This window comes from Tarenaya hassleriana, unplaced genomic scaffold, assembly GCF_000463585.1.
Source record: "Tarenaya hassleriana unplaced genomic scaffold, ASM46358v1 Cleome11, whole genome shotgun sequence".
NCBI lineage: Eukaryota > Viridiplantae > Streptophyta > Magnoliopsida > Brassicales > Cleomaceae > Tarenaya > Tarenaya hassleriana.
In genome coordinates, this window is record NW_010961290.1 from 1,959,312 (window position 1) to 1,972,078 (window position 12,767).

At 40.3% G+C, this 12,767-nt stretch overlaps 3 protein-coding genes across 7 annotated transcripts in view; 2 read left to right on the forward strand and 1 right to left on the reverse strand.

Moving 5' to 3' along the window:
* The first annotated feature begins 767 nt into the window (after window positions 1–767).
* On the forward strand, window positions 768–3,676 carry LOC104805519 (putative methylesterase 11, chloroplastic). The gene is made up of 5 exons (XM_010530114.2): window positions 768–1,315; window positions 2,300–2,536; window positions 2,675–2,818; window positions 2,909–3,040; window positions 3,151–3,676. Exons 1-5 carry the CDS (start codon window positions 941–943, stop codon window positions 3,424–3,426), a joined length of 1,164 nt encoding a protein of 387 aa, XP_010528416.1. The 5' UTR covers window positions 768–940; the 3' UTR covers window positions 3,427–3,676.
* A 1,788-nt stretch (window positions 3,677–5,464) lies between these two features.
* LOC104805521 (COBRA-like protein 2) lies at window positions 5,465–9,134 on the forward strand. Its single transcript, XM_010530121.2, has 7 exons — window positions 5,465–5,665; window positions 6,330–6,409; window positions 6,582–7,038; window positions 7,314–7,470; window positions 7,560–7,831; window positions 8,062–8,296; window positions 8,973–9,134. The coding sequence occupies exons 1-7, from the start codon at window positions 5,593–5,595 to the stop codon at window positions 9,034–9,036; spliced, it is 1,338 nt and encodes a 445-aa protein (XP_010528423.1). The 5' UTR covers window positions 5,465–5,592; the 3' UTR covers window positions 9,037–9,134.
* Window positions 9,026–12,767, reverse strand: part of LOC104805520 (mediator of RNA polymerase II transcription subunit 15a-like) — a 4,368-nt gene continuing 626 nt past the window's right edge. For 2 of the 5 annotated variants that reach the window (XM_010530118.1, XM_010530120.1), the window contains 9 exons: window positions 12,417–12,553; window positions 12,201–12,312; window positions 11,464–12,105; window positions 11,291–11,353; window positions 10,191–11,162; window positions 9,793–10,113; window positions 9,503–9,697; window positions 9,338–9,426; window positions 9,026–9,258 (listed from right to left, as the gene is read on the reverse strand). In XM_010530118.1, coding sequence (XP_010528420.1) covers window positions 9,048–9,258; window positions 9,338–9,426; window positions 9,503–9,697; window positions 9,793–10,113; window positions 10,191–11,162; window positions 11,291–11,353; window positions 11,464–12,105; window positions 12,201–12,312; window positions 12,417–12,481 — 2,670 coding nt within the window. In that variant the 5' untranslated portion in view covers window positions 12,482–12,553 and the 3' untranslated portion in view covers window positions 9,026–9,047. Of the gene's footprint in view, window positions 9,259–9,337; window positions 9,427–9,502; window positions 9,698–9,792; window positions 10,114–10,190; window positions 11,163–11,290; window positions 11,354–11,463; window positions 12,106–12,200; window positions 12,313–12,416; window positions 12,760–12,767 lie in introns of all 5 variants that reach the window. The other 3 variants (XM_010530119.1, XM_010530117.1, XM_010530115.2) reach the window with 3 other exon arrangements.

Here is a 12,767-nt window from a genome sequence, read left to right on the forward strand (position 1 = left end):
GAATACTCTATATGTGGTCCAAACAAATTTTATATATAGCTTTTGAGTTATGATTTGGATTTTGATTTAGCGAGTGCTCTTATATTTGTGAGTGGATGTCCACGAGAAAGTTGCATACAAAAACAGTTACTTATTTATGGGTAAAGCTAGATTTTTTTTCAATACGAGAAATTTATTTTCGATTTCGGTATTAAATTTCAATCTCGTTATGATTAGATATCTAAATTTAGAATTTTTAAGGATCCATACATATAATTATCATTTTAGGAAATCTCGTGAAAATATGGAAAAATCAAAGATAATTCTGATAATTGATTTTTTTAATGTCAAGCAATTATCATTTGAAGAAACTTATGGATGGTGGCTGGCTATGCGTATGCGTGTCATATGGTCAAAACGAAAGTGAAAGCCGTAAAAAGGGATAAAAAAAAAGTAAAAATAAATAAATCGTTAACATAAATATTTTTTACTTATAAATATTCAGTTAAAAATTCACTAACAACAATAGTGTTATTATCTACAAAGTTATACTACAGGAATTTCGAAATTGGATGTAATAATCTACAAAGTTGCTATAAAAACGAATTTAAAAATGCAAACATTGAATTGTATTGAACAGGGAAAAAAAACGAAGAACATTTTGGTAGAAAAAAAAATAAAGGAACGTTCTTGAAAATGAAAAAAAAAATGTTTGAATTTCTCTGTTGCCTTTTTGCTGGTCCCTTCACGGCTGCACACGCTTCAGAGAACGCCATTGAAAAGTTGCCAGCTTCTGCGCCTCCCCCCCACCTTCTCAGCACCACTTTCACCTGAACCCCACCTCTCTCTTTCTCTCCCTTTTCTCTCTCTAAAGATCAAACCTTTTTCTCTCTCTTAACCTCTCCGCAACTGCATTCGATCCCCACAAATCCCTACCCGTGTTCCTCTTCATGTTCCAACAATGGGTAATCTCTGTTCTCTCTTTGCGCCGCCAAAGCCCGTGAAGAAGCGTCGACCCATCACGAAGAGGCTCACGAACCCGCAAGCAGGAGCCGGGTCGGGTTCTGTTAACCGATGGAACCGGGTCAGATCGTCGTCGTCGAGGAAGGAGAAGTTTGATGACGCTGTGATTCAGGAACAGGCTTTGGCTGCTGCTGCGATTTTGTTCCGACAGCAGCAGCAGCAGAACGGCGGCGGTTCGCTGCCGTTTGATCGGTCGACGTCGCTTCGGTACCCGGCTTCAGGTTCAAAGAAGAGCCAATTGCCTCGGAGCTCCAGTTCGAGGTCCAGGTCTTCAACGGATCCTTTGTTGCAACCTCACCAGCTTGTTAACCAGGTTCTCTGCTATTGATTCTAATCTTCAAAGATATCATCTTTTATGAAAATATGTTGGTGAAATTGATTGTGTTTGGGTAGAAGAACTCATGTTTTAGTTAGTAAGGGATAGCATTTCTGAATTTCTTGTCGATCGGTTTTCTTGATCTTGAACTTGAGCTCCTAAAGTAGCATTGGACGAGCTTTGTTTCAGAGGCAATTCAAGTCGTGTCTTAGCTGGAATTTAAACCTAATGGTACTTGAATTCTCTTCAAGAATGCCCCCCAGAGTATTCCAGCAGAATCCGAACACGAATCAGGGCCGACACGAGTAAAATGGATACAAGGTCTCTGAAATTGGGTTTAGATTGTCTAGTACAATGAAAGATTTCGACTTTGGGCTACAATGTAGCGTTTACTCTCATTGTATCCGGTGAAGATGTGATGATATCTTGGACTATACCCCGATATGGTTGAAAAGAGCTTGTTTTGTTGGTCCAGTTTCAATAACATGGGTGATAAGATTGATAAATGATTGCCGGGTATCGCTGTATTTCTGAGAGGGATTATCAAGTTTAGATTCGAGGGATGCAGTTGTTATTATCCATCTGATTTATGGCATAGCACAAGCGGTTGGTGTTGAATCTGTATCTTTTATGATTACCAATCCAGTTTTTCCTTCAATGTTTGGGACACTAGTGATTGAGATGAGAAGTAGAATTTAATGCTGAAAGCCCAAAATGATCTTGACATTGAGAGTTTTCGTTTGATCAATTTGTTCGATCGAGTTTCGAACTCGTGACCTGACCTCGTTTTTTGTCGATCTCTTAATGTGCTGTCTTTGTCTCTTCTATTCAGGCTGCTTCCAGAAGAAATTCATAACTCATCGTTGTCTGTTCATATCCAGAGATGTTTTATATCATTTTTCGTTTCAGGTTCTTTTCATTTTTTTCATCTTACTGTTTGTAATGTTTTTTTTTTTTAACTCTTTTGCTGTCATTGGGCAGGGTTTAAATCTCGGTGACTTGGAAACAAACCATCTCGTCCTCATCCATGGCGGAGGCTTTGGTGCTTGGTGTTGGTACAAGACTATTGCTCTTCTCGAAGAAGACTGTTTCAAAGTTACAGCCATTGATTTAGCTGGTTGTGGTATCAACTCGTGTGACGTCAATGGGATCACCAGCCTGTCTCAATATGTGAAGCCATTGACAGATTTTCTTGAAAAGCTTCTCGATGGAGAGAAGGTCTGTTTCTGTTTCCTCGAGCTCTTCTCCTTTCCCATCGTTATAAATTCCTACAAGTTCTCGTCTTTTGACTGTAATCTGTCTTCGGAATGGAAAAACTTGCGGATATTTCGATGAAAAGCTAGTGTAAAAGTGCAGGTGATCTTGGTAGGACACGACTTTGGTGGAGCGTGCATCTCTTACGCCATGGAATTGTTTCCTTCGAAGATTTCAAAGGCCGTTTTCGTCGCCGCTGCAATGTTAACCACTGGTCAGAGTGCCCTCGACGTGTTCTCTCAGCAGGTTTTGCATTTTCTAGAAACGCTTCCATTTCCCATTTCGGTTTTTTCTCTTGTCCGCAGAATGATGGTGGCAATGGATACACTTTTGCAGGAAGGGCAGAGTGATCTGATGAGAAAAGCTCAGATTTTTCGGTATCCAAATGGGAATGGCCGTCCTCCAACCGCTATCGACTTGGACAAATCTCTCCTTAAAGATTTACTGTTCAATCAAAGCCCTTCAAAGGTGTGTGTTCACTATCCAAGGATTGCTTGGATTCTTTGTCCATCTTCAATTTTCAAGCTTTCTCCTTTCTTGCTGTTACCCTTTGGGGTCTCCACTTTTGGTTATTACAGGACATTGCACTGGCATGTGTTTCGATGAAGCCCATCCCCTTTGCCCCGATTCTCGAGAAACTGTCGCTTTCCGATGGAAGATATGGATCGGTGAGACGGTTCTACGTGGAAACGCTGGAAGACTACGCCATGCCGGTAACCCTCCAAGAGAAAATGATAAACAGTAGTCCGCCGGAAAAGGTTTTCCGGCTAAAAGGCGGTGATCATTCCCCTTTCTTCTCAAAGCCTCAAGCTTTACACAAGATACTGATAGAGATCACCAAGATCAGTGACTGATCATATCTTTTTTGAATATATATATATATATATATATAATCCTCTTCACATGATGAAAAAGAGCAAAGAGGCAGATAGAAGCCTTTGGCTCAAAAAGAGGATAATCAAGTCTCCTTTTTTCCCAGATTTTCTTCTCTCTTTCTGTTGATTTTTTTTTTTCCTCCTTTTCCTGTTGTATGAGAATGTACACTGTGTGTTTGCTTATACTTGTGACTTGTGAGATTCATATATTCCCTGACTTAATTTTAAATTATGGTAAAAAAAAAAGCTCAAGGAATTGTATGATTCTGCATTCCACGTTACAGATCCAATCGAAATTAAAACACGTTATTGTTTATACAACAGGATTATATAATATTACATGCATAATCATCTCTAATTAACATTCCGAATTAGAGATAAACCCTGATTAGTAAACGAAAACACTGGTTAACTTGAAAACCCACGTTTGCATCTATTATAGACAGTGCAATCACTGGCGTCTTGATTAACAGGTGCGATGCAATTCCCGTATATCTTTGCTCTACATGGCGGCGGTGGCTGAAGTGAACGGACGGCCAACTTGTTTTGCTGTTGAAGAAACCGCCGGAGAATCACTTCTCCGTCGCCGGCGTTGCATTCTCCGGAGACGGAGCAACTCTCGTGAACCCAGCCTACGGTGGCATTCCCGGCGGATGCGGCGGCGGGCCATAGGAGGAGAGGGAGAAGGAAGAAGAAGAGTGATGATTTCATCTCCTTTAGTTTTTTTGTGTGTGTGTGAGGGATTGTGGATGAATACGATATTTATAGCGGAGTGGTTATTTTAACATCAAAATCAAACCCTTATTTTTTTAATCCAAGATCAATCATTTCACCGTTACGACTAATGTTAGATAATTGAATGGCGAAATGTAAAAAAATAAATGTTTATGAAACAAATTTAATCATTTAATGGCAATGGTGTGATTATTACAGACAATTTTATGTGGGTCCAACTGTCCAAGGACAGCATTATTGGTATTTTGTCCCATTTTAATTTTACCCACCGATAAAGTCAATGCGTTTTCGGCCTCTCATTAGATGCGAGTTGCACAACCCTATCTACCAAAACGCCCGATTCATATTTATTGAACGGTAACAACTAAAGATTAACCAAGTTAAATCTTTTCAAGTGATTATAAGATTGATGTTTTTTGGCGCCTGATAGAACACGTCTTTCAAATATATATATACATGTTAAATACAAATTTTCTTTCTTTTTATAAATTAAAAAGAATTCTTAACTTCCAAAGAAAAATAAATAAATTAAAGCCCATTGTCGGGAAAAAAAATTATGTCTTAAAAATCCGTGTCGGTAATAGATCATGAGGCTTAGGCCCAATTCACAAAAAAAAAAAGCCCAAAATAAACCATTTCGAGAAACTTCCAATTTCACGTGGACCCGCAGGATAAAAGAACCCGAACAGACATGCGCTGACGTGTACGCCGACGAAGCATGTTCAAAAACGACAGGCTGTGAGGAATTCTTTTATGACAGACGAACCAGAACCACGAATTTCACACTTGAGTGGACAAAATTGCCCTTCACTTACCAGTCTGTCGTTTTCTTTAAACACCTGTCTTTGCACCACATATAGCTGTAGACGATCCGTGCTCCACTGAAATAATATTATTTATTTGCAAAAAATAAATAAAATATATTTATAATTCAACATTCTTTCATTTAGTTTATCGGAGTTTGGTAGAGGGTTACCACCTTAACTCGATGATAAACAAATGTTAGCCGTTTTTCATGCACTTCCTCTTATAAATTTGTCAATTATCATGTAATATTCTATATTATATGGCAAATAAATTGAAATGAATTAGTTTCTACCAAATATTTGGCTAAAGTTTAAATGATAAACGTAGACTTTATCCTCTATAATTTTTAATTAAGTTTTCTTTAAAACAGATACAATCTTCCCTATATACATTATCCCCACAAAATTTTTGGCTTTCTTGCATAACTAAAGAAAGAGAAGAATTATTTATTGGACTTTAATATATATACAATTTCTTCAGTATGAAAAGTAGAAACTAGCAACTTTTAGCTTTGGAGCACTGAAAACCCTGTCTTCTCCGCGTTTCTCTCTCTGTCTCGCCGGCGACGCGAAGACCAAGATCCCGGCGATCAGATTTCCGGAAATGGATATTCGCTTCTCAAGATTAGCGGTTTTGCTTTTGTTCCTCCTTTCTTGGAACGGCTTCACCCCCACAGGTTTGGTCCGTTCATTGCTGAGAGATTTTTTTTTTTGTTTTTTTTCTTCGTTTTCCGATTTCTGGGTTATCAATCTTTCTTTGTTTCTATAAATGGGCGATGATCGTTTTGGGTTATTCCGAGAAATTTTTTATAGTTGATTAAGAAAAAAATGGGGTTTTTGTTTTTAACCTTTGGAACTTAATGCATATTCTGGTTTTATGTTGTTGCGATCATAACCTCACAAATCCAACATTGGGAACATAGTGGGAGATTTCAGATTATTTGTAATTGGGACTATACTAATGCAGTCATTGGATTGCTTCAGCTATTCTATTATCATTACTGTTGTATCATGGCACTAGCAGTAGTAGAGGATTATGATTTTGATACTCAGGATGACAATGGTGATATTAATAAGGATCCTGACAATGGTTATGGTGATGATGATGATGATGACGACGACGAAGAGTGTTTCTGTTGTATAGGTGTCCTGTCAATGCCCATAGAGATAGAGATGTGTATGTGTATATGTGTCTCTGATTGTTTTTTGAATCTCAGAGTTCTAAAAGCTTTGAGCTTTGAGCTTTGTTCTTGATTAATTTCAATGTGCAGAAGTGATGGAAAAACTTATCAAATATTATGGTTCCATTTATGAAATTCATCTGTTTGATGTGTCTTTCAGAGGCCTATGATGCCCTTGACCCAAATGGCAATATTACAATCAAATGGGATGTCATGAGCTGGACTCCTGATGGCTATGTGGTAAGTCCTGTAATATTATCACTGATGGTGAATAGCTCCATGTTTCTTGATATATCATAAATATATAATGATTCTTGTTGCAGCTGCTTAATCACATTGTTTCATGTTTTTCGAGTATATTTTCCAGTTTGATATCAAACTATCTCAATGAATGATCATTTTTTATCTGCAGGCCGTTGTAACGATGTACAACTTCCAACAGTACCGTCACATACAGGCGCCCGGGTGGCAATTGGGATGGACTTGGGCTAAGAAGGAAGTTATATGGAGCATGTTGGGTGGTCAATCCACCGAACAAGGAGATTGTTCAAAATTCAAGGGCAATATCCCTCACTGCTGCAAGAAAAGCCCGACTATCGTTGACTTATTACCGGGCACTCCTTATAACCAGCAGATAGCAAATTGCTGCAAGGGCGGGGTCATAAACTCGTGGGCTCAAGACCCTGCTACCGCCTCTGCCTCATTTCAGATTAGTGTTGGCCAAGCTGGAACAAGTAATAAGACGGTTAGGGTTCCTAGGAATTTCACTTTGAAGGCTCCAGGTCCCGGTTACACTTGTGGGCCAGCCAAAATTGTTAAGCCTAGCAGATTCATCACTGCCGATAATCGAAGATTTACTCAAGCTTTGAGTAAGTTTTCTCTGATCATTTCCTTCAATCTTGTTGTCTAATAAAGTTTCAAGTGGATAATAACATTGTAAATGATCAGAATAAGGTGTTTCCCACTTGAAAATAACAAGAAAAGAGATCCTAAACCGGTAGTTTTAGCCAATTTTTGTACAAAAACCTTATAAGAGAAGTTTAACGGGCTTATCTTGGGATCGTTCTTAACTTACTATTTCCTTCTTACTATTCGTTTTTCATGTTTCTAGTTTAACGTTCTTGTTCTCTCCTCACTTTGGCAGTGACATGGAATGTGACATGTACATATTCGCAGTTCCTGGCTCAGAAAACCCCAACTTGTTGTGTCTCCCTCTCGTCTTTCTACAACGACACGATAGTATCGTGCCCAACTTGTGCCTGCGGGTGTCGAAACACTACTGCCCCGGATACATGCGTGGAGTAAGTTCCTTCATGCCGGAGAAAAAGTCATGTTTCTTCCGACTGGTTTACATGTTTACGTTTCTGATCTGATTCGCTTTGCGTAACAGCCCGAATATAGCTTCAGTCATACCAGCTCCTTCGGGGAAGAACAATCTCGCACCGCTTGTCCAATGTACGCAACATATGTGTCCGATCAGAGTTCACTGGCACATAAAGGTTAACTACAAAGAGTACTGGAGAGTGAAGGTCACCATTACTAACTTCAACTACAACATGAACTACACTCAGTGGAACTTGGTTGTTCAGCATCCCAATTTCGACAATCTCACTCAGATCTTCAGCTTCAATTACAAACCCCTTACTCCATACACTAACATAAGTAAGTTCAGAAAGAAATATACTTTAAAATCTTTCTGTCTTCCTCTGGCTTTTCATGGTTATCTGGTTCTGAATGCTGGGTTAAAGGCTCGAACTTTCACCACCTTAACCAAGTTCTAAACAATGAAACTCGTGTATATTCTCTCCGAATACTCTCTTACATCTTACCAAACTGAAATCTCCTATCAAAGAATCATTCTTTGTTTTGTTCTTCTTCTTTCTTTTGTGCAGATGACACAGCCATGCTTTGGGGAATAAAGTTCTACAACGACCTGCTGAGCCAGGCTGGTCCGCTAGGCAACGTACAGTCAGAGCTTCTCTTCCGAAAGAACCCTTCCACATTCACTTTCGAAAAAGGTTGGGCCTTTCCCCGACGAGTCTACTTCAATGGCGATAACTGTGTCATGCCACCTCCCGACGCCTACCCGTGGTTCCCCAACGCCAGTCCGCGCCTTGTAACTTCCCGGTTTGTTCTCCTCTTGACATTCTTTTCTGCTTTGGTTCTTCTCCGAGGGCATGCATGAGAAAGAACACGGTTCAAGTGTGTTGAGAAGATCTGTCTAGTTGTAGTTGTCGAGGTCTGGTAATTGGTTTTGGCAGTGATACTTCTTCATTTGATGTCTATTTATGAGTGTCAGTGAGTGTGTTAGCGAGGTGAATTCACCTGAAAGTGTTTTGTCTGGTCTGCCGTATAATCTTACACCTTCTTCTTTGTATCTATAAACAGTAACCAAAAAGTGTCTATAGAGTCTTTCTCTTTGCCCTTACATGTTTCTACTTGAGATACAGCACAAAGTACATTGGTAAGAACATAAGCCTAACTAACACTGCTAGTTTCTTTTTTCCATGGGTTCCTTTTATTTTAATGAAAACAGCAAGATTTTGTTGTCTGGTTAAATGTAATATACCATTCATATAGATTGACATACGTATATGCCCACTCAAACACTTGCTGCAGTACAGGTTGTATGGGGTATTGTATAAATCTCTGTTTCAAAAATATTTGGAATGCAATATATTTCCACAAAAGAAATGTTATGTACCTATAACTTGGGTTACAAGCTCCTGCCTTTCAAAACCACCCTGTTTTCTATCAGAAGATGAATATATCGTTTACTTAAGTTCCAAATTCTCCATTCCAGGATTTGGGTTTTGTCTGAAACGATGAGAGGGTATAAACAGCTTGAGGAAGATGAAGATGTCTGAATCGGTTTGTCTCATGAAGAGCCTTTTAGACATTTCTCCCATGAACCAAACTTGGAGCTGAAGTTACCTCCTCCTCGGCTCTCTGCATACTCAGCCATGGCGGCATGGACACAAGTGTCCCACGTTCTTACTATATCTGTAAGAGACATTGGTTCCGAAAGTGACTTTAGGGATAACCTGAATCTCGAACTGGTTTCCGCTGATAGATCCTCACAGTCCTTACTGCAATATGCAGAAAATATTATCAGGAAAAGATCGAAAAATCAGAATACGATCTCTTTCTTTCTTTCATTTGCCTTACCTGGTTTCAGTGGGGAACTTGTCCAGAAGTAAAGGGGAACTATCTGGGTAATCTTCAGGAATTAGCAAATGCAATGGCTGAATCTGAGACTGACACAAGCAGTGGACATAAATATCGGTTACAGTGAAGAGACTGCAAGAAAAGAAAGTCAGAAAGAGCTTATACTATCTGTCGAGAATTGTAATGAGCTTTGAATGCTGAACTGAGAGCCACTGCACTGTAAGAACACGTGACAACAGTTCCTCCTCCACCACGAGGTTGTTCGGCGGAAGTTTCACGACTAACATCGCATACATCTACCACTGTATCTATCATTCTCTGGTTTATTTCTCTAATTTCTCGCAGGAGGACAGGTTCAGGCTGCAAAATCAGAAATGGCGTTTCTCCAGGTGAATCAGTGTGAGGTGAGAAACATAAAGAACCCCTTGATCATGGCCTTTTGTGATTCAACATACCTCAATCTTCCTTCTTTTCGCGCAAGATGAAGCCGTGGATTCCACTTCAGATTCTGGACCTCTTGTATTGCCAATTGATGGAGCAATATCTAAAGGCGGCAGTCTTAGAGACCGCTTCATTTTCTTCTTCGAGTTTGTTCCTTCACTTGCCGTAACATTTTTGGCTGGCAAGTGGCACGTTGTCATCTCAACCAAATCCTCACCAACGACAGCTCTAGACCCATCACCTGGGGCTGATATCGCAATCCTGTCCGCCAGACTGATGACCGAGCTCATCTCTCTAACAGATTCTTGCAAGGATTTTGGTGATGATGATTGAAACTGGAAAGAAAAGAGAAAAGAGACTTCAAAACTTGAATCAGCACACTGTAGAAGAGGGGTATTGAGTTTTCACTAACCACTTTAATCAGATGTTCGATAGGCCGTTCTCCACTTGGATCGGGAGGAATAGCTGCAGGAACATTTGCATCAGTGCCAACGTGAACAGATTCAAGTGAGGATCGCAAACTAGAACAGGAAGTAATAGATATAGCGTTTCCAGGATTCGGAGCTATAGGAGATGGAACAACAACAGGAGATGAACGATGGGGCAGTTGGGGAGATGCAGTCAACTGGGCCATGACTGGTGTTGACTGAATATTCATCCCTTGCCTCATCATCAGATCACTCGTGCTGTTTTCCTGATGAGGGGATGGCATTTGAAGCTGCCGGATCCTCTGCTCTGTCTGCATCACATGTTGCTGAATCAGGCGCTGCTGAAGTTGATCTTGCAGTTGGTACTTCACATTCTGTTTCTGCCGCTGTCTCAGAACTTGCCAGCAAAGTGGTTCTTTCTGTTCCTGCTGCTGTCTCAGATTCTGCTGCTGAAGTTGTTCTTGCTGTTGCTGCTGCTGAAGTTGTTCGTGCAGTTGGTTCTCCACATTCTGTTGCCGCCGCTGTCTCAGCATCTGCTGCCTAAGTGGTTCTTGCTGTTGCTGTTGCTGTCTCAGGTTCTGCCACTGAAGTTGTCCTTGCAGTTGGTTATTCACATTCTGTTGCTGCTGCTGTCTCAGCATCTGCTGCCAAAGTGGCTCTTGCTGTTGCTGCTGCTGTCTCAGGTTCTGCCACTGAAGTTGTTCTTGCAGTTGGTTTTTCACATTCTGTTGCTGCTGCTGTCTCAGCATCTGCTGCCAAAGTGGTTCTTGCTGCCTCAGATTCTTGACGAAATTCAAGATTTTATTCTCGTAATAACTGAACTTCTCCATGTGCATCTCCGAGACACCGTTTCTAGGAACAGTTAAAAAGGCTATAATTCGATCCAACATCATCTTGTCGGTCCTCACTCTTTCGATCTTAGGATCATGCATTTGCTGTCGCGGACGAGATTCAATCTGGAAAGTTTTGCATATGAAACACAACTGAATTAAGGCAATGCAAAAGAAAATCTCGAAGGCTCGTGCCTTGGAAAGAGAAAGTCTCGAAGGAGAAAACAAATTGGTGCAGTAAAGATGTAAATTACCAGCTGCAATCTTTGGCGCACTGCAGTGACAGCAGGTAAATACATTTCCTTCAAGGCATTTATCTGCAAGACAACAAAAGAATCTTCAAAAGGTAAGATTCTTATTCACAAGGTGAATTCTGAATACAAATTGTGAAGTGACGAGGTAAGGACAAAAAAGGGCACGAGATTACCTTCTGATAAGTCTCCTCCAGCCAATCATCACTTCTGGTCTTGCCTGTGTAATCTTGAGGTGCTACCAAAAGAAATAAAGTCACATAACCATAAAGCATTACTTGAGTTGAAATCACCAAAGATTGATAAGATATGAAACATGCATGAAAAATAAACATACTGGATGAATAAACAGGAGCTCCTTGAGATTGATATATCTGCATCTGTTGGTCCGTTACGTTCTGGGTCTGGAGCACAGGACCCGCTCCTTGAAACCATTGTTGCTGCTGCTGTTGTGGCCAAACCATCATCCCCTGACGCAGTATCGGTGGATGCTGAAAATTTGGACATTGGAATGAATTAGCAGCATGCTGGTTACTTGGCATCTTTAGACATAAATTTGCTGGTTGCTGCTGCTGCTGCTGTTGCTGATGCTGTTGCCGATGCATCCCTGTTAAATGATTATGCTGCATTTCTGAACCAGTCATCCATTGACCAGATTGAACAGATGATGTCTGCTGAGGCACTCGCTTCTGATTAGGTCGTGCTGAACTTCGGGTATGTTGCTGCTGCTGTTGCTGTTGAGGATTGCCCGACTGAGCGTATTTAGTTTTGTTCCACACGTCAATAATCCTCGAAGCGCTCTTATGCACATAATCAGCCTGAAAAATTGGAGAAAAAACACAATTTATATATATATATATATATATATATATAATGACAAGGATGGATGATTATAATAGAGCCATAACTATACCTGATCTGTTGCATTATTGAAGGTCTTGGCCTCAAAACTAACAGCAACTTTCCTGAGATAAGCCTCGTCCTTTGGAGTGCAAGAAGGAAGACGTTGCTTCAGCTTTTCCACTCTGCAATCCGAACGAGAATACAGTTTTTAAACGATATTAATATCGGATACCTCAAGAGCCGACATTCGACAACACACATCTCCTTGTGCAATGCGAATGCTTACACTGCCTCGAGAACGTTTTGCCGCAATTCAAGCGGAATGTTCCCTCTCCAATCACCCGAATCCATACTGGTTAATTTCTCTGATTTGTTCGTTGGATCGTCGAGCTCTTTCAGCTTGTTTGTATCCAAAATTCAAGACTACAACATACGTAACCCAAGACTCAGGAATACACAAAGTAATTGTCCAATCTGCAGTTACTATAACTGCAATCGAATAGGAGTCGCCATTTAAATAAACACACCAAAGAAGAAAAATAAAACGATGATGGATTTTGATGATAATAGCCGAGAGATACTCTTCTGCTTCACAAGGCGATGAACCAAGGCACGAACTCAGTACTAATCTTCCGAT